Raw genomic sequence first — 20,046 nt, 5'->3', positions numbered from 1 at the left:
TGTCAGCTTTGACGTGGAATTCCTCTACATAACTTTAAGTAGTCCTAATTATATTTATATTACTTTACATATGATAGAAGTGTGTAATGTTAAGATTCTATTCAATGTCGCTGATAAAAAATTTAAACTCTCATAATTTATTATATGCTTACTAATCAGACTTTTTTTATTCATATTTATCTAAGGAAGTCGGGTATGTTAATTCGTACATTGAGATGATTGAATGGAGAGCTATGAATGTTCAATAACCTATCTGTAATTGTCGTATTGTGATACATATCCATGTGAAATGGATGGCCGCCCAAGAGGAAGAAATACTAGGCGTTGCACATGGCGAAAGCTACACACTTGTTTATCGTAGCTGACATAATCAGTCTGCAAATATTTAACTTCTCACTTGATTAGTTCAGGCTGAGATTATCGTTTCATTCAGTCACAGCCAACAATTACAAATCAGTAGTCTATATAGCAACGTTTAATTTTTTAAGTGTTCCTTTATCAGTTTAGGATGGTTTAGTTTAAAATTATAAATTTTCAATGTCTAGCACTGCTTAATGTTTGTTACTTTGTTGGAATGTTTTCCTATGACGATAACGATTTGTACTTGACGTCTGAAATAGATAAGACCACTTGCTGTCCATTACTCAGGAGCAGACGGGCGAAGGAGTGTGACCTTTTTGACTGTAGGTGCTGATTATAATAAACATAACTCAGATAAGCATCCCAGCAACCAGGTTATTATTGTTATTACTCATGCCGAAAACATTAGTGACAGTATGTGTATGGAAATTAATGGATACTAATCTCAGACCTTCAGCCTGTCAGGCAGGCGGTCCGGGTTCGAATCCCGGTCAGGTAGCAGTTGGTGTTTTTCTCGGGGTTCTCCCGTTTTTCTCCATATTAGGCATTTACATCATTCCGTCACCATTTCTCCATTTCGTTATCATTCCGTAGCATTCTCCGATCGCCGGCTGTCGACGCACGGAGGGTGCTAGCCTAGCTAGGGTGTACGAGTGGGGTTGCCTGCTCGAAACCTGGGTACACAGAGAAACTTAGTGTGGTCAGCCGGTGTGGGTTTGGGAATGCTCCACTAGAGAGTTAGCGCAATAGACCTTAACAGGTCGCAGTGCTGGGCCATAGTGATCCCCTCCGTAAATTCCATTCAAATGGATACTAATTATTTTAATAATGTACCTAATAATAATTTCTTAATCAGGTACATATTAAAATTAATAGCTTAGCTTTTCACTTCCTAAACACAAAAGCAATCAATGGCCAGTAAGTGGTGAAGTCTGCACTTGTTACTAAAGGGTATCACCATTACGTTACATAATAATAATAATAATAATAATAATAATAATAATGATAATAACAACAACAGTGAACTTTCCCCTTCTGTTTCATCCCGCAACAAATAATAATACTCGCACATCTAGAGCAAGAGAATAGGTCACGTGGACCATTTCGTGATGTGCATGTGCTTATTGTTGTCGCCAAACTTACACGACCTCACTCACATCGCTCTGCTGACTCGTGCCTTACCCAAAACATAATAAATCATACGGTGCATGCCTGTTAGTTATGCAGCGTTGTCACATTATGACTCTGAATTAGCTCAGCTGCTAGACTGAGGCAAGTACGATGTTTTTTAACATAGAAGTTAGTAGTTGTCTCTTGCGACAAGATAAGCTGACCTCTCTACTCGAGCTGAGGACGTTCTATGTTTGGCAACGCTGTTATAAAGCAATTCAGTTATCGGACGCGGCCAACTGAATAACATAAACATCGAGAGCATGTTGACGTGACTTCTTTGACTTCTTTCCTCTGAGCTGGGGTCGTCTAAGTTTTGCTAGTACAATACAGTGGCTTGTGCATATTGAAAGCGGTCATCTCTCTCTCTCTCTCTCTCTCTCTCTCTCTCGCCTGTTCTTCGGCTGATTCCAATAATAACGGTTTAATTAAAGTTTTGTAGCACATATTTTTTAACAACGCTCTTCTGAGTTTCGATAAATACATTATCGCTATATTGTTTGTTTTTTTTTTATTTCAGTGGAATAGGAATTAGGGCTTATGATTTTATAATTTGTTTAGTATCTTAAAAAGTCGCTTTTTATTGTAAAATTGTTGAAGACCTTAGAATATCCAGGATAAACATTTGATTTCTTGAAAGTAATGATATGATATAGGGAGCAATGAATAGCATTCAATATGGGTTTATTTTCTGTTTAGAATATGTGTGTTTGTAAATTAATTGAATTAATTTGCTTCAAGATTACTGTCGGAAGTAGATACGATCTAAAGCTGCCTCTCTTGTAATAAAATGATTTGCAAAATAAAAATGTTTCCCCACCTTTAAAAATAAACAACCGGTATATTTTTTTTTTTTCAATAGTTCCAGTTCAAATGAATATAAAATGTTATTTTGCACGTTCACAAAGCCACTTTTATAATATTAGTTACATGCCACCACAGACAGATTCCACTCACACCTTACCTACATGCATGGTTAACTCCTCTTCTCCATCGAAAATGAGGAGCCATTTTTCTCTCAAATGCGACACAGTACTTCTCCTCTGTGTTGATATATCAGTTAAATGACTATAAGTGACATGAGGGACTATCTTAAGCGACCATGATTTAGCTTACAACATTAAAAAAAATTAATTTACCCGTACAGTTGGAGCATCTACCTTCTCAGAGTACGCAGATTTTCTCTTGTCATTCACCATTCTCCATTATGGCCATATTATTTTACTATTTTTCAGAAACTGCTGTAGTTGACGATGGACGATTAATAATAATAATAATAATAATAATAATAATAATAGGCTTATAATAATAGGCTAATAATAATAAGATAGTATTTTGTCGAATACCCCGCGCACTTTTTTTCGGAATTATGGAAGTAAAAATACGGGTGCGCGGTTTGTTCGAAATGAAGTTGACAACATTACCTGATTTCCCTCCCACGCAACTCCTAAGGTGGTGGTAGCGCATACCATTATCTTCCTACGTGAATATTTCAATTTCTAACATGATTAAATCGCGTTTGGATTAGCAGTACATGTGTCAGAATTAAATTCAAGTATAATGAGTAGTGTATAGTTTGTACGCCTTACATTTTTAAAGGTATGAGATTGCATTCCTTTATTGCAGCGAAAAAGTTCAAATTGTCAAAGAAGCGGAGGAACATGGAAATCATGACGTATGCTACTGGGTGAACAGTATAGAGCAGAACAGGTTTCACGGCGCGGAGATGGGGGACTCAAGGCCGCGCGAGGCCGTGAAACCTGTTCTGCTCTATACTGTTCACAAAAATATTAATGTTGCAGGATATCGTGTAAAGGGCTGATTAAGCGAGACAACTGAATGCGTGTAGTGTGTGCGCATAAGATGAATTTGAAATACGTTCTGTTCCAGGACAAAATTGATTTATTGTTAACTGTATAGTGTCTGTGTTTAATTGTTTTTAATTTGTAGTGAATGTATTTGTTGAAAGTTTTATTTTTGTAATTTTTTGGGCGTTTCAAAAGTGGGGTGCGCGGCTTATTCGAGGCGTGGAGTATTTTTATTTAACCTGGTAGAGTTAAGGCCACAGGGCCTTCTATAACACTCAATCAGAAGTAAAACTTCGACATAAAGGACATTACAAATATACCAAATATAATAAAATGAAAAACAATAAGTCATTGTAAATGAGACCTATATAACATATAGAAAGAAAGAGGAAACCTGATAAGTGGCACGAGTTCTCATATAGTAGAACATGACAGACATTATAGGAAAACATAATGAAACAAAAATAAAAAAAATTAAATATCACTTTAATATCTAAATGTAGAGGACACATACAACATTTGTCATAACAGTAAGTTTAACAACTCGTCATGACATAATTGTCTAACTTGTATTTAAAAGATTTCAAGGTTCGGCAGTTCTTGAATTCAGATGACAGAGAGTTGCAGTGACGAGAAGTAGCAACAGTGAAGGATGAGATGCTGTATATTTTCCTTGACTAGGAAGAGTTTTCACACCAGCTCTGTGTGCAGGTGCGACGTCTGCGGGGCCCTCGTCGCGATCTTCAGCCGCCCCTCCCGCCCCCAGCAGCTTCGTGACCAGCGTCACCAGCATCACGAGCCTGGACAATGGTTACCAGGGCGACGGGGAGTGGAGTCGGCCGGCCAGCAGAGGCGCGGACCACTCGCCCACCAGCCAACGCGTGCTCAAGCTGAAGACGTCCGCCGCTGCAGCCGATCCCATGACGGACTCTGACTTCTTCACCGAGAGCGACGCCGACATGCACGATGAGCTGGCGGCGGGCTCCGGGCGCGGGGACCGCAGGGCGCAGGTCATCGACGGCACGCTCTACGGAGCCAACTTGCACGCTGGCGGCGCCGTCCTGCTAGGTGAGTCCTTGTCCAGTGGGATCCTGATCCATAACATCAGGTCCAAATGGACCTACGAAGTAAAATATGTCGTTGTACTACTGGTACTTCATTAAAAATAGATCACGTTGTCATCGCTGCTCTGAAAAAGCTTGTGGTACCTTAGAGAAGAGCTGGTTACCCTTGCTTTCTCTTATAAGTATCAATAGATACTAAAGCCAAAATGATTAAAGCTCTCCAAATGATGATAACAAGAACTACTGAGATAGTCGAGTGGAAGAAGTGGATGGCATCTTAGAGAAAAATTAGGATTATTTATGTCGGACAACACTGAGGTTTTTCGTCATACTATTTCGTTTTGTTTCAAAATTCACAGAATCAGGTCATGAACTCTAGACTTCCGATGGAAACCCCATTGCCACGTAAAAGTGAATCAGGTGCATTAATTCCACTTTAGCGGTACGGCAGAACGCGGAGTTGTCCTGATCGAGGAATACAATCGATTACACACTCAGTATGAAGAGCAAAAACAATTTATTCTGCAGTTTGTCACAGATTACTGGAGGAAATATTCAGAATTTGCGAAGGGAAGACTTTCCATAAACAGTCAAATTAATATGCCACTTTGTCAGTATTTTTACGTTCATCATGTGAAAATTTATCACTGAAGTTACAAACTATAAATTTTATTGTGATATGCAAGGTAAAGTTGTCTAATTCCGTGATACGTTTTTTGTCACTGAATGTCACGGAACTGGGTCTCTTACTAGGAAGTTCACCGTTGTCTCAAAAGTAGGCTTAAGGTGCACCCTTTCGAGAAAGATGTCTGACGCTATGGTCGAACGGCAAAGCTTTGATTGAATTCAATTTTTAAAAAGTATCATGGGATTAGGGCTTTCACGGAAATAGGCAATTATAACCTACTGCATGCAAATTTCATGTTCAAAACTTTGGTAGCAGCTTCTAAATTCAATCTAAAATTTACCTAATTTTGGGATGTTTTTTTTTTTTAAATATTTGAATAAGATAGACTGGTGTCCCATTAAAATAAAACTTTTGGTTTTCTTCCAATTATAAGGACCACCTTATTGTACAGTATATTGTGAATTGTGCTTTTATTACGTCATTGGACACGCAGCCAATGAGAGGCGCGATATATTTACAATAGTAGTTGCTGTCTGATAGCACCTCAATCCGTCTTTTCCGGAATATTGTAAAAGACTTAGTTAAGGCTGGTTCACAATAAACCGGAAACGGAAACGACGAGAACGAGAACAGAAATAATGTTAAAATAAGTGTCACAGTTGGTATAGCGCTGGTCTTCTGTGTCCGAGGTTGCGGGTTCGATCCCGACCCAGATCGATGGCATTTAAGTGTGCTTAAATGCGACAGGCTCATGTCCCTAGATTTAGTGGCATGTAAAAGAACTCCTGCGGGACAAAATTCCGGTACACCGGCGACGCTGATATAACTTCGGCAGTTGGGAGCGTCGTTAAATAAAACATAATTTTATTTTATTCGGCCATGTCAACAACCTGTTAATAAAGTCTTACAAGAATCACATTACATCTGTCTCACAGAACGCTTTAAATCTGGATGTCAACTATTGAAAGCGAATGCACGGGTTGTTTAATTTTCGAGAATAAGTCACAATCACAAGGGTCCATGTTTGGTGAATTTGCTGGGTTTTCGTGTAATTCACAATTCCATATTCTTAATACTGATCAGTCCTCTGATTGAGGTTGTGGCTGATATGTACATCTATTAATCATTCAGTACATCTCACTTGTCGATATGTGTCAGAGGAAGTTGTTTGTATTAATCTGAAGTCTGACTAGTGTAATATGTAGCTAGTCGGAAATGTATGCAATGGAGGGGGAAAGGAGTTGGCCATCCTACTCCATTATCTCCTGGCCTAGTTGCCTCATAAGTAGTGCTTTGTTGGTATCACTTATGAGGTTCAGACCTGTCTTCGGACAGTTGATTAAACAACAACTGTACTGATCACTGTGGCGGCTACATGATAGCGAACATTATCATTTACCACAACAGACCTCTCCTCAATGGCCTGTGATCGTTTACGACGCAATACTAGACGCAAATGATGTTCCAAGTAATTAAAGTAATAAGCTATATCGTTTACCGCTGCGGTCTATGGTTAGTATGTCCGATCGTGAAACGAGAGGGCCTGGTTGAGACAATTTTCCTGGTGGAGGTTTTCCCTCAACCCATTAAGAAAAAATGCTGGGTAACTTTCGGCGCTGGACCCTGGACTCATTTCGCTAGCATTATCACCTTCATCTCACTCAAACGCTAGATAACCATAAGAGTTGATAAAGCATCCTAAAAAAAAAACAAAAAATGAGCTATAAGCTATTTATATTGTGTGAGCAAGTATACTATGTAGAAGAATTATGCCTTCTCCTCGTAACACTGAATAATTATTACTTTCAAAATATCCTGCATTGCGCTGTATCTTCCTGGGTGTGGTGATTTTGGGTATCGCCATTCACTTGATGTCGTTTTACTGCAGCTCAGACTGATATGAACCTAATCATGTTTCATCCACTGAGATAATGCAACGAAGAAAGGCACATTCACAGGATTTTTGTCTGATTGTTTTAGAAGGTTCCTTGTTAGGATGACTGCAAAAGAATTCTCGCGACGCCCATATTCTGATGATTTGTTGATCAGTTCGTGTTATCTTAACATTTAAAATCCATTTTTTTTGTGGACGTTGACGTGTGTTTTAGTCGTATATTCCATATCGCACGGACAGTGACATACTTATATCTTATCTACGTGGCTAGGTAAGTGTGACAGTTTGAAATCTCACAAAGATGAGTATAAATATGTGCTGTGTTAACTTGCGTTCAATGTAATTATAAGAGGTAATAGTAGTCCTGAGTGATGTAATGGCTAACATGCTTACCGTTCACACCTGTGGAGTAACGGTTAGCCCGTCTGGCCGCAAAAACCAGGTGGCCCGGGTCCGACTTATGGTCGGGGCAAGTTACCTGGTTGAGGTTTTTTCTGGGGTTTTCTCCTCAACGCAATATAAGCGAAGGCTGGGTAACTTTCGATGCTGGACCCCGGACTCATTTCACCGGCATTATCACCTTCATCTCATTCAGACGCTAAATAACCTAAGATGTTCATAAAGCGTCATAAAATAAGCTACTTAAAAAAACATGCTTACCCGAGGTTGGCGGGTTCGATCCCGAAAGAGTACAGTGTATTTTTTAGGTAGAGGAAGTGCTAAATATAGCTTCCATCGGATGTGAAAGTAAATTCGTTGGCCACACGTATATTTTTTGCGTGTAAATAATTTCTTTCTTCATATATTAAACTTTTTGAAGTCGTTCTGAATGATTAATCAGAAGACACTCATAATGGATTTTTTTCCATACTTGCAAAAAGAGTTAAAAATACAAGAACACTTCGCAATGTTCCGATTTACTTTCGCATTCAGTTGAGAAAAAAACGTGGTCGGAGAAGATGAAGTATCTCACATCTTGTGGTTGTTGCAAATGTATTTCCTTTTCTATTCAAAGTCTAAGAAGGTTCATCCAGCCACCTTTATAGCTCAACTGGCAGAACGCTGGCTTATGACGACTGCAGGCTATGGTTCAAATCTTTGTGCTATTGGGATATATTTGTAGTGAACAATGCTAACGTTCTTGAGGTTTTCCTTGGAGTTCTCTCGCTTCCCTCCATCACTCCACCGTCACCCTATATTTCAATTTTTTCTTCCATTTCCACCAGGTTATCTTTCAATATTTCTGCTCTTCTCTTCTAGCAATGGCTTATGTGTTATCCACTTCTGAGTTGGGGTGCCTGAAAGGCGGAGTTATATTATCCCGATGATATGGTAGGATGGCCATGTATGATTTTGTGTTCGAGAAGAGGTCTTAAATCTAAACTTAACCTAAATTCCAGACCGTGGATAACACAGGAACAATACCCTTTAACAAAAACGTCTGTGTTCTGATCGGGAGTCGAACCCGGAACCTCACGACCTGTAGCCAGAAAAATCCAGGCGACCCGGGTTCCATCCTTGACCAGATCTGGGTAGAATTTACGGTGGACAAAATAAATGTTTCACAGTATACAGGGTTGTTTCTTATCTCTGATAACGAATTTGAATGACATCATGTGCGTCAGGAGTCACGCGACAGCTGAACTGTGGCGCGAGGTGACAGACCAGTAGTGAGAGATCTCATAGTCATTGTGCACGGCGACTCACTGCAGAAATTCCCAAGAAAATCGAGTATTTTTGTGAGGGGTACATGCCAAGTACAGTTAAGTGAAAATAAAAGAAGCTTACAATAAACGAGGTTTCGTTATTTCCAAGAAAGACATCTTCTGTGTACTTAATAAGATTGATAAAGCTCGAATGGAATTAATTTGTATCATCTAGTGGGGTGCGGCGACTTGTGACGGGAGGTGGATTTACTTACTTTTTCCACTCTGGAATTAATTCCATCCGAGCTTTGCCAGTCTTATTAGGTACACACAAGATTCCTTTCTTGGAAATAACGAAACAACTTTTTTTTTGTTTGCAGACTCCTATGATTTTCAAGTAACTGTACTTGGCATCGGAAAGGTTTCTAATGTATCCCTCCCAAAAAGGCTCGATTTTCTTGGGCATTGGTGCTGTGAGACACCGTTCACTCTCACTATGAAATCACTAACTACTGATCTATCACCTCTGACCACAGTTCAGTTGTCGTGTGACTCCTGACGCACATGACATCATTCAAAAATCATTATCAGAGATCGGAAACAACTCTGTAGTCGGCTAGAGAGAAGTACAAACTTGTAACCCCTTCAGTTTTGATGTGATTGTCATTTGAATTTGATACTTGGCAAAATGCTCATATGGCCTAGCGTCCAGCGCTGGGTTAAGCCGTGCCGGCTCCTTGTAAAGCCAAGCCAAGTCGAGCCAAATACATTACACGTATAGCGAGTATTTGATTCGATTTTTTTTAACTAGTCATATTTTAAACAGACATCAATTTGTGTACTGCTAACAAAATTTAGGTTGCTATTCATTCGGTATTGTGTGCGTGTTACATAAGTTGATGTGTTGGTTCATTTCTAATGCTTATTTCCTGCTGCGCGTCCTTCATTTGAGAACAGCAGGATAAAGAGCATTGCCCATGACCATGTTGTCGCCAATGGTCGTGTACTGTAGTTATCATGCATGAAGTTACGTCAGAGGTTCGCGGATTTACGAGTATTCTCGACCGAAGAGACGGACTTTAAGGACTCTTAAAATAAAATTCTCAGGGAATGAAATAAAGTTGCGCAGCTTATATCCTATATTTACAGTGCAAACAATGATTTTGCCGCTGAACAAGAGGGCTTCAGACAAAATTAGTGGTCATTTATTATCAACGTCAAAATCATAACAACTAAACGTCTGTAATTTATCACTGCGGTAGTTAATTTCGCTTTACGTGTAACCTAACCTCATAGATGGGAATTTTCAAACTGCCAGACTAGCAGGTTTTAAGGAAGTCTTCCTATTACAACTACACATCACACAATATAATCTTCTAGTGAGGAAGGAGTATGATTAGATCATGATCATTCAAGCCTAAAGAATGGGTCTTCAACTCATACACACCACAAAAATGGACAAGGGAGATAACTAAGTAGTCGAAAAATTTAAGGCTTTACATAAACCAGTAGTTCTTGTCACTTGGACATAGCGAAATATTCGTGAACGTTCGTTACCGAGCAATAATATCCATTATGTGTGTGTGTGTCTAATGCCTACCTACTTCACTTTGCGAGATTCGGGTTCCGCATACTTTGACCCATTTTCAAGTTGCACACCACTTCGGCGGACCACGTTATGCATGATGTGTATCTGTGAAGAGTTACGTCATGTAGCCTACTAGGGTGAGTGCATGTTTAAGTTTTCGTGTAAGTGTAGTGTAGGGAATGGGTGAGGATGATGATGAAGGTGAGGAAAGGAAAAGGGCAAACCCGGTGCCGGCACGTAGCCTACTCCTGTCGAATAGCATCAAGGGGGTCGCCAGGCTTAACGTCCCTAACCGACGGACGAATCACTATCAACAGTGACATATGCCTTCTCTTCATATGCACTCCGAAGAGATTTGGGATTTAACCCAGGCATATTGGTGCACATATTATAAAACTAAAATTAAAAGAGAAAGGAGACGAAATCAACATTCAGACAATTAAGGATAGCAGTGATTATCTGATCATGTAGTAGGTTGCTAATACTACCAACAAATGCAGACCGCTAACGGCGTATGTGCACGAGGATAAATTTTCAAACCGCTGAAATTTTGTTAAAATGAGATAAACGTTCAAATGAACACAGAATTTCATACACAAAGGAATTAAATACGTTACGTTACTTATTTCCAGTTCATTTCTGTTTCTTTTACAACATATATTTTTTTTTAGTTTCAAAATACTCCTTAGCTTCATACCATGTCATGATATTAAATTTTTAAATAGATGTACGAGAATTGCCGACTTTCTAATTCGTTCTCATTTTTCATTATATTTAAACATTAATTAATGATATATGTAAGTTGTTTCTTTACTGTAGCGTGGGCCATAAGTCACGTTGCACCCATCCCTAATCTATTTCACAATTAACTAAAACTAACGACTCATATACATATACCTTATTTATTCAGAAGGTCTGTGTGTGCACCGTCGTTATCATGACATTACTGAATACGACGCCATATTCGACGAGAGGTTTAAAATATTAAAATATAAATATTGAAAATGTTAAAATATTAAAAATATTAAGATGTTAAAAATATTAAAATATTACAGGGGTAACGTGACTCACTGTCTTTCCTGTACAGCGTTTATTACAAAGCACAACAGTTCAACACCACGGTCCGCAATCAAAACATTGGATCCCCCGGCGCCGCGTACCGCACTATCAACAGCAAGCCACACCCAGATACCCCTATAAATGATGACACGAAACTAATCGTAGCACCAGCAGATATTATTAACAACATTCTATTAATCAGTCACTACGCCAACCCGTGGAAAGAGGCTTATGTGATTCTCTTTCCAAAATCCGGCAAGAATAAGACTAATCCAGGAAACTATAGGTCCATTAGTCTCCTCAGTTCTCTCTGCAAACTGACGGAGCGGCTTATCTATAGACGCCTCGCAACAATAGTTTAACCCCAAATCGGAAATTAACAGTTTGGATTTTACCCTGGCCGTTCCACTACACCCCAAGTCCTTCGGATGACAGGAAGACCCCAGCTGGGGATTCAGTACTGGGCGAGCCGCAGCTGCAGCGTACCTTGCCCTCGATTTTTGACAAAGTCTGGACCGAGGAACTCCTGGTCAGGCTATTAGATATGGGAGTACCAGATGAAAAAATGGTTTATTTAACGTCGCTCGCAACTGCGGAGTGTCACCGGTGTGCCGGAATTTTGTCTCGCAGTAGTTCTTTTACATGCCAGATGACACACTTAAATGTCACCGACCTGGGCCGGGTTCGAACTCGCAACCTCGGACACAGAAGACCAGCATTCTACTGACTGCGGCACCCAGGCCGACTAACAGAGCATACATTCAAAACCCGCATAGAAAATACAGTAGATTTTACTCCACGTCTCGCCAAATTCAAGCAGGAACCCCCAGGGATCTGTTTTTGGACCCCTACTTTTTAGTGCATATACTAATGATCTCCCCTTCCGATATATCCGCGGTAAGGGAAGTCATCTGTATAATTATGCAGATGATACTATACTCATTGATATGACAAAACCACAATATTGGCATCCTGTAGTTTACAGATGATCTTGGACCACCTGCAACCGTGGTTTCGAGATTGGAAGATCAAGGTCAATGTTGGTAAGTGACAGACCCAGATCTTTTCATTAAGACCTAGGCTCGATAGGCCACTACCACCCACACTCTTTGGACAAGAAATTCCGTGGATGAAAAAAATTAAATATTTAGGGATAGTCATGCACTCTGGTCTTACGTTCCATGACCACATGCTAGACACTGTTAAAAAGGCCAAAGGATAATTGTTAAACTCTATATTATCCTAGCGGCCTTTACACGTGATGATTTGCGGGTAGAACATAGGATGTATAAGACCCTCATTCGAACAATCCTAACATATGCTCAGGCTTCGAGACTTCGGACCCAATAGAACAGTTCAGTGGGATATCCGTATAACGGCGTACTGAGTAAAGTGGTAAACTGTACAGTGGTGGGGGTACTGTAGAATGAATGCCAACAAATACGCAAAAGAAAACGCTTTGGATTTGAAGGTTCTGACGAATAATTTGGTTTTCATACCAACTGTGTCTGAAACTATTACACGGTTAGAGAAGTCAGAGCAAGGGATGCCGGAAACCCTCAAATTAATTTAGAAAATGATGCAGAGAATTAATGAGACATCAAGTACACCGGTTACTGAACGTGTAAAACAGAAATGGAAATCAATTTTATGTAAAAATAACGGATATGGAACATTGTGTAACATAAACAGAAAATTATTGGACACAGAGTCACCCGAAAATAAAGGACTGTCTCTTAGAGACTGCAATGATGTTAGGTTTATTCGTTTTGCTCCTATCACGTCATGCGACGTAGAACGCAGCTTTCTACAGTACAAACTTTGGCAGATAACCGAAAAAGATTTACGTTTGAGACACTGAAAGTGTATCTTGAAGTACATTGCAATTCGGTACTGTAACTGCACTTCCTAAAGACGACCAATAGGATAAATGAAAGAATTAAAATTGCTACATGCTTATTTCCACCATTAACACTGTGTATAATTAAATACAAATGCTTATAAAAGACACGAGAATAAATGCTTTTCACATTCTTTTGACATTATCATTGTGTAATGTATATTTACTTTCAGAATGTACATATGTGTGTTTCCCCATACTACCGTTCTCTACTCTAAATAGCAGCGTTGTTACCACAACACATCTCTATCTACCTACAGCGAGTCAACAACGTATAGTGCAGGCACAGTAAATTTATTGTATCGGGTCCAAAGTCCCGAAGCCTGCATATGCTGCACCTGCATGGGGACATGCAGCAACTTCCTACGTCTTCAAGCTCTCTCGGGTTACTCCGAGGCTGAAGTTTCATGATAAACTAAATTTACAGACAGTTGAAGAGTTCAGTGCTCGATTGTCCACGGGGCTGTAAGCGGCTGCACGACTGAATTCAAACCCCCCTGATCTCCGGACTTGGTCGGTATAATGCTAGGGAGCGGAGGAGGCGGCAAATCGGCCCATTGGACATTATTGTAAGACAGGAAGATAGGGAAGCTGACATGATTCCCAGACTTGTTTGATCCTCTTGGTTTAAGTTATGGTGCACACTGTCATTGGCATGTTAAAACAACCAGGATCCTTCCCAAGCCAGGGAAATTAACGGGGCTGGACTCTGTGCATGACTCCCCGACATCCAGCATTAAGAGTGATATTATCAGCAATTGATGTACTCAATTGTCAGAACGGTAGTAACAATCATATCTTCCCCCGATCTCTTACATAGCCAGGACTCTTCCATACCAAACCTGATTCCACCAATGAGTTTTTAATAATGCAATTCGTCTTTCTTTTTCGGCAAATCGTTCACATTTAATAGTCGAATCTAATGGGTCAATTGGCTCGATCTCCTAAATTGACATCACTCATCCTGCCTGTGATTTTCCCGTAGTATCCCTAAGACGTTTAGACACACTTCGGGATGAGCCCTTGAAGAAATGATACACGGACCTATCATACCTCCCCCTCAATATCCATTTCGAGTTAAAATATTCATCGTACATTTATCTTTCGCGTGAGGAGCTTTGGCGGACTCGGCCTTCTTAAACTAATAGCCTTCGAAGATGGGGCGCTTTCTGCTTTGGCCTGGGATGGGGCGTCGTTGTGGTTGTTGTGGTTAGCGGTTGCTACTGTGATGAGTGATATTCCCTGGCTTGGTTAAATTCCATGCCAACTATCGTTTTAATAGTCTACTGTCTATTCGGCTTTTATCCCTGCAAAAATAATTCAAGCCCATTCTGTGACAGTGTGAACGGAGTGAGACAAATGGCTTTTGGCTAGGAACTCGTATATAAGTTACTATCAGTCCCAAGAGCCCTTGCAAGGACGCGATAAATTTATCTTGTACCTTTTTAATTACTTTTCCTCCCTTCCCCTTCGTTCAGATCAGTTCAGTTCGATCAGAGCACCAGTTGTCCTGGCACACTGAGGAGATCACTAAGCCCTTGAGTGCTTCACCACTGATGATTTCTACCGCAGCTGTAGACGAAACGTCTGGTCGTAACAATGCCATTAGGCCATGACCTATTACCAGGATAACTCTCACCCCAAGAGGAAGGTAGAAAATATGAAAGATTGGAGAATGCTGAGTTTCCAGTGAAAGACCTACCCTTGAGCAGAATGCTATGGATGAATGAATCCATACTTCATACACAAGCTGATGACGTGTTCCTTATACTCGTATGTAATTCTTATGATCAGCACTCTAATTTTGTTTACAGGAGTCATTTATTAGGAATTCGTGTGCAATGACGTGGCAATGCCAGAAGCTTATTCAGCGACACATACCAAATCAAAGCACACTTGAAAATGTGTAGCTTGAATTTCGATACGGTGCTGATTTGTTTTTCTGGACATAAACACTTCGAAACACTTGCAGAAGGAATTCACTAGATAAGGTTCAACTTGAACAGTGAGACACTGCGTGGACTTGTAGCACGAGTAAGTTACAGTAACAGTGAATACTAATGCGAAGGCAGTACATTTTACAGTTTTAAATTTCGCTTGACATAGTTTACATGCAATACTATACAATAGGATACGATATAAAGTGCGTGCATAAAGTGGCCATACTGTACAGTAATCATTCAGTAGAGCAGTGATATTCAATTTATGGTACGCGTACCCTGGGTGTAAACGGTGTTGTCTCAAGAGGTACGCATCCCATTGATTACGTATGTAATAATTCTGTATGTATGTGTGTATGTGTATTTATTCACACTACAAATGGGTATATACCCGGTGGCAGTAGTAACTAATTACATTCAATAACGACAATTAATAATAAACACAATTAATAAAAATACAATTAATAACTAATACTAATACTAATACTAATAATAATAATAATAATAATAATAATAATATTAATAATAATAATAATAATAATAATGATAATATAACAGGTAAAATCCTAAATTAAATTTTTAAATTTAAATTATGGTTTATTTAATGACGCTCGCAACTGCAGAGGTTATATCAGCGTCGCCGTTGTGCAGGAGTTCTTTTACATGCCAATAAATCTACTGACATGAGCCTGTCGCATTTAAACACACTTAAATGCCATCGACCTCGGTCGGGATCGAACCCGCAACCTCGAGCATAGAAGCCCAGCGCTATACCAGCTACGCTACCGAGGGCGACTCCTAAATTAAATGAAGCACGAGCGCTTAAAATAACATTTAAAATAAATCTGATTTGGACCTTAACCCTAAGTTCGAACTAAAACCCACAAGTATGATATGTTCATACCTGCACAAGTACCTTTCAGCACTACACTCATTTCGCTGAGAACTCACTCATTGTACTGGAACTACGACACATTTCACTGATTCTATCCTGATTTCACTAACACTTCAAAAACATTTCACTGTTCAAATACTTTGCACTGCCACTATAAACTTTAAAGCTCCACTGACAGAAACACACTTCACTTACACAACACACTTCATTCTTCACTGACACAACACACTTCTTCACTGATACAACACTTCAATAACAAAATATCAATTACACCCTTTAAATAGTGCGTATAAATATACTACCGTCTAATAATAAAGTCCTTAAGCCTATTTTTAAATACATTTTTGGTTATTGGTAAAGCATTTACTAAGTCTGCAGGTAAAGCATTCCAATCCCTGATAGTAGGATTGAGAAAAAAAAACTTTCCAGTGTCCGTCCTCTGTCTGACATATTTTATTATAGCCTACCTGTTGATAATTGAGGCACTCAGAAGCAAAGTAATACAAGTGACATTTAGTAAGTTCTGAGATAAGTGACTTTGAAGTTGAAACGGAAATTAAAAAATCTGTTACAGGACTATGTTGCTGTAAATTTACAGTTGTATATGTTGGTACCTATATTTTTTAACTTCTGAATAGAAATTATCTATTCTAAAACAGTTTAGGTAAAATAGGGTCCTAAAGTCACTTGTATTATTTTGCCACGAAAATATTTTTGTGGAAAAGTAACATAAGTGCAAGGGTTTTCAGTATTTTTATATTATTTAAAACAAGAACAAGGACATTGCTTACAACACTGAAACATTTCTGTCTTAACAGCACTTGAGCTTTCTTATTATCATATTATAACAAAAAATGTGCCTGTATAACCGAAAGAATCAATCAATCTTCTTTAGGTGTCCAGTTGTTTGCAGACAACATAAAGTCAACTATAGTCCACTGTAGTATTTTCAGTTCTTCTTTTTCATAGTAAATTAGGGGTATTTTGATCGGTGTTCATTATAGACGTCTGTTGCTACTAGCCAGAGGTGGGGTGTAGTCAATATATACTGCAGAGATGTGTCTTCTGCAAATGATACTGATGATTTTAATTTACTTCTTTTGTGGTTTATGGATGGACAGTATAGAAGAATGTGTTCCAGATCTTCATCATGATTATTACACCACATACAAGTAGGAGTATCAGAAAGGTGAAATCGGTGTAGGTACAATTATGTGACAATGTGATCTGTTCTGACTCTTGTTAAAAGTGTTTGAACATGTCTGGGCAAGTTTTTGTAAATTTCCAGGTCATTCGGTTTCTTTTTAACCGACTCTAAAATTTTTCCTTTGCCAGAAGAGAACCAATTGTTGATCCATAAGTTTATAAAATGAAACTTTATTGAAGTAAAGGCATTGAATAGAGATATCACTTGAAGAGGTCTTGGTTGTAAATATGTTGCCTGTTTCGCAACGTTATCGACTTTCTCGTTTCCAGGTAGACCACAATGATTAGGTATCCATTGAAATTTTATTTTCTTCTGGAGTTCTTTTAGTTCACTTAGTTGTTTCTGAATTGGAATAATTCTATTTGCGTATAGGTGTGGTACATATTTAATTATATTAAATATAGCCCCCTTGGAATCGATAAATATTCAAATAGATCTTTCAGAAATTTGAATAACACACTAAAGAGCAGCATCAATAGCTATCAATTCAGTGTCAAGACTGGAGGAGGCTGAACATGGTATGAAGTAATTTTCTTGATATTTTGGAATATAATACCCTGCTCCTGATGTACCATCATCAGGGTTTAGAGATTCATCTGTATAAATTTGAAGGTAATCCTTATATGAGCTGCAGAGTAGTTCCATGGCATTTAACTTAAGTATGTATGAAGGATCATTTTTTTAATGATTTCGTGGAATTTGTAGGCAATGTTCTGGAATTATCCATTTTCATGGAGGAATTTCATTTACAACTGGAGTTTTAGCAATGAGTGTGTCTGTGATATAGACTGGTATTTCTTCTTTGCTTATTTTGTAAAAATTACATACGATATTATCTGACAGTTTGAAGGACATCTGAGATCTGGATGAGGCTTGCAATTTTAAATGTATTTTTAGATCCTTTTTTAATACATATCGTCTGATTGGTTGAATATTATATTCAATTTCTAGGGCAACAGTTGAGTGGTTTTTGGTACTCCGAAGAAAGAGGGCTAAGAAATTTCAAATTTTAGATGAAATTCAGCCTTAGTCGGTGTTCATTACGTCGCTAGCTAATGAAGTCACATCTCTCTCTGCTGAAACATCTATGTTTGTGTCATGAAGTGCATCTGTAGTGCTCCTACCGCGAATATTCCTTCAACTTCCTCTTCCATGCACTTTTCCACGTCGACAGTCCTTATTATAGGCTCATCCTCATGCTTCAGGTCATCAAAGAAAGAGTGGTGTATGAGTGGGATGAATTTCATTAGCTATTGCAAGTTGCTCCACTTAGGAAAAGTTATCCTTATTGGATCACTGTATAGTTGGTCCAGCTCAATATGTCCAGGTCTTCCACGAAGATGTAATATATTACCTCTCTCCATTATGGCAAAGGAATTAGTCATACACAGAAGAAACGCAACAACAATATGTAAACAACGCATTTGTATTAGTTTGCCTCTCGGTCAAAACTCTGTATGCATTGTAATATAAGTGTAAGGCCAACATGGAGCAGTAATGACTGTAACTGCACTTATATTACTTTTTCTCTGAACAGAAGTGACGTTAAAGATTTAGAATATATACTTATCTTACTTTTTAAAAAAATGTCACTTATATTACTTTGCTTCTGAGTGCCTCAATTACTGTATTATATTATAGTTTTATTTGCAATATCGACGACTCCTGTTTTGCCTTGCTCGAATACCATTTTACCTAAATCATTACTGTTATTATTGCATCAGTAAGTACTGCATAATAATAATAATAATAATAATAATAATAATAATAATAATAATAATAATAATTATTTATTTTAGTATAACATCAATCATAGTCTTTTGTTATTATTTATTGCATTGCAGTTTGGGGGTACAAATATATTTTGGAGGAACGCTAGCAAAAAAAATTGAATACTGGAGATGAACGAAACTAACTGCCGCTCTCGCATTTGTTGCATTTGTCTTTAGGGTCTCGTCTCGTCTCGTCATTCTCGTGCGCTTCGAGTCTCGCTCATCATTCTCGAAATAGCATTTGGTCGGCGTGGAAAGATTTCGTAACTTTCAATAACATACATCATTGAAATAAATAACATAAATGTTTAAATGAGACAAAACAGAACAGTATCTTAGTTATCAAAATGTTCTGGTCTTTTGTATGATATTACCTATGGTTATATAAATAAAAAAAAATCTGAAATAAATTTGCATTTCTAAGAAACCGAACATAACGTTAATATATTTTTACTTGAGATTGCAACACTTGATCTCAAACATATGAAAAGAAAATTCCTAAAATAAAGAGTGGGAAACGGATTATTATACACTGAACAGTAGAGATGATTTTTTCAAATAGGCTATTTGAGTGTTTATACAAATATAACAGTTGCCAAAGTAGATAAAAGTTCAGTCAGGTATAAACAACTGTGGCGATTCAAGGCTGCTTGACGTTCGGAACTTCGGGAGTGATCAATCTCGACGTCTCGAAACACTCTCAAGTAGTCTCTACGTCAACGACGCGACGTATACAACATTGTCGTGCGGGTTTTCTGCTTTGAGGGTGCTGTCAGTATGGCTTTCTCGATCGTTGCTCATCTCTATTGAATACCACTGCAACAGAGTACAGCTGAGAGAATCAAGATTGTGGGAGAAAAATGAAGAAATTTTGAAAGCATATCGGGAATAGGAAAGGAAGAAAGAATCTTCGCTGACATACACTTCAAACAATATTCAGAAAGTTGTTTGCGAACATATCAAGAAGATTCTTGTCTCAAGCTTACAAACAAAACGTGCTTACACTAACTGCATATTAGCTATGTAACAGTTACAATATTAAGAACCATTCTTTCAGATGTGACAAAATGAACGTGATATTGGTTTTGGTGCTGGTGCTGCTGCTGATGATGATG

At 38.5% G+C, this 20,046-nt stretch overlaps 1 protein-coding gene across 5 annotated transcripts in view; it reads left to right on the top strand.

Moving 5' to 3' along the window:
* The window catches only part of LOC138696140 (restin homolog), a 921,493-nt gene that overhangs the window by 334,653 nt on the left and 566,794 nt on the right, over positions 1-20,046 (top strand). For all 5 annotated transcript variants that reach the window (XM_069820696.1, XM_069820698.1, XM_069820695.1 and 2 more), the window contains exon 5: positions 4,050-4,406. In XM_069820696.1, coding sequence (XP_069676797.1) covers positions 4,050-4,406 — 357 coding nt within the window. The remainder of the gene's footprint in view (positions 1-4,049; positions 4,407-20,046) is intronic.

The sequence above is a fragment of the Periplaneta americana genome, chromosome 3 (genome assembly GCF_040183065.1).
Source record: "Periplaneta americana isolate PAMFEO1 chromosome 3, P.americana_PAMFEO1_priV1, whole genome shotgun sequence".
NCBI classification, from domain to species: Eukaryota; Metazoa; Arthropoda; class Insecta; order Blattodea; family Blattidae; genus Periplaneta; species Periplaneta americana.
The sequence above is the reverse complement of the archived record's forward strand: the minus strand, read 5'-3'. Positions and strand labels throughout refer to the sequence as shown.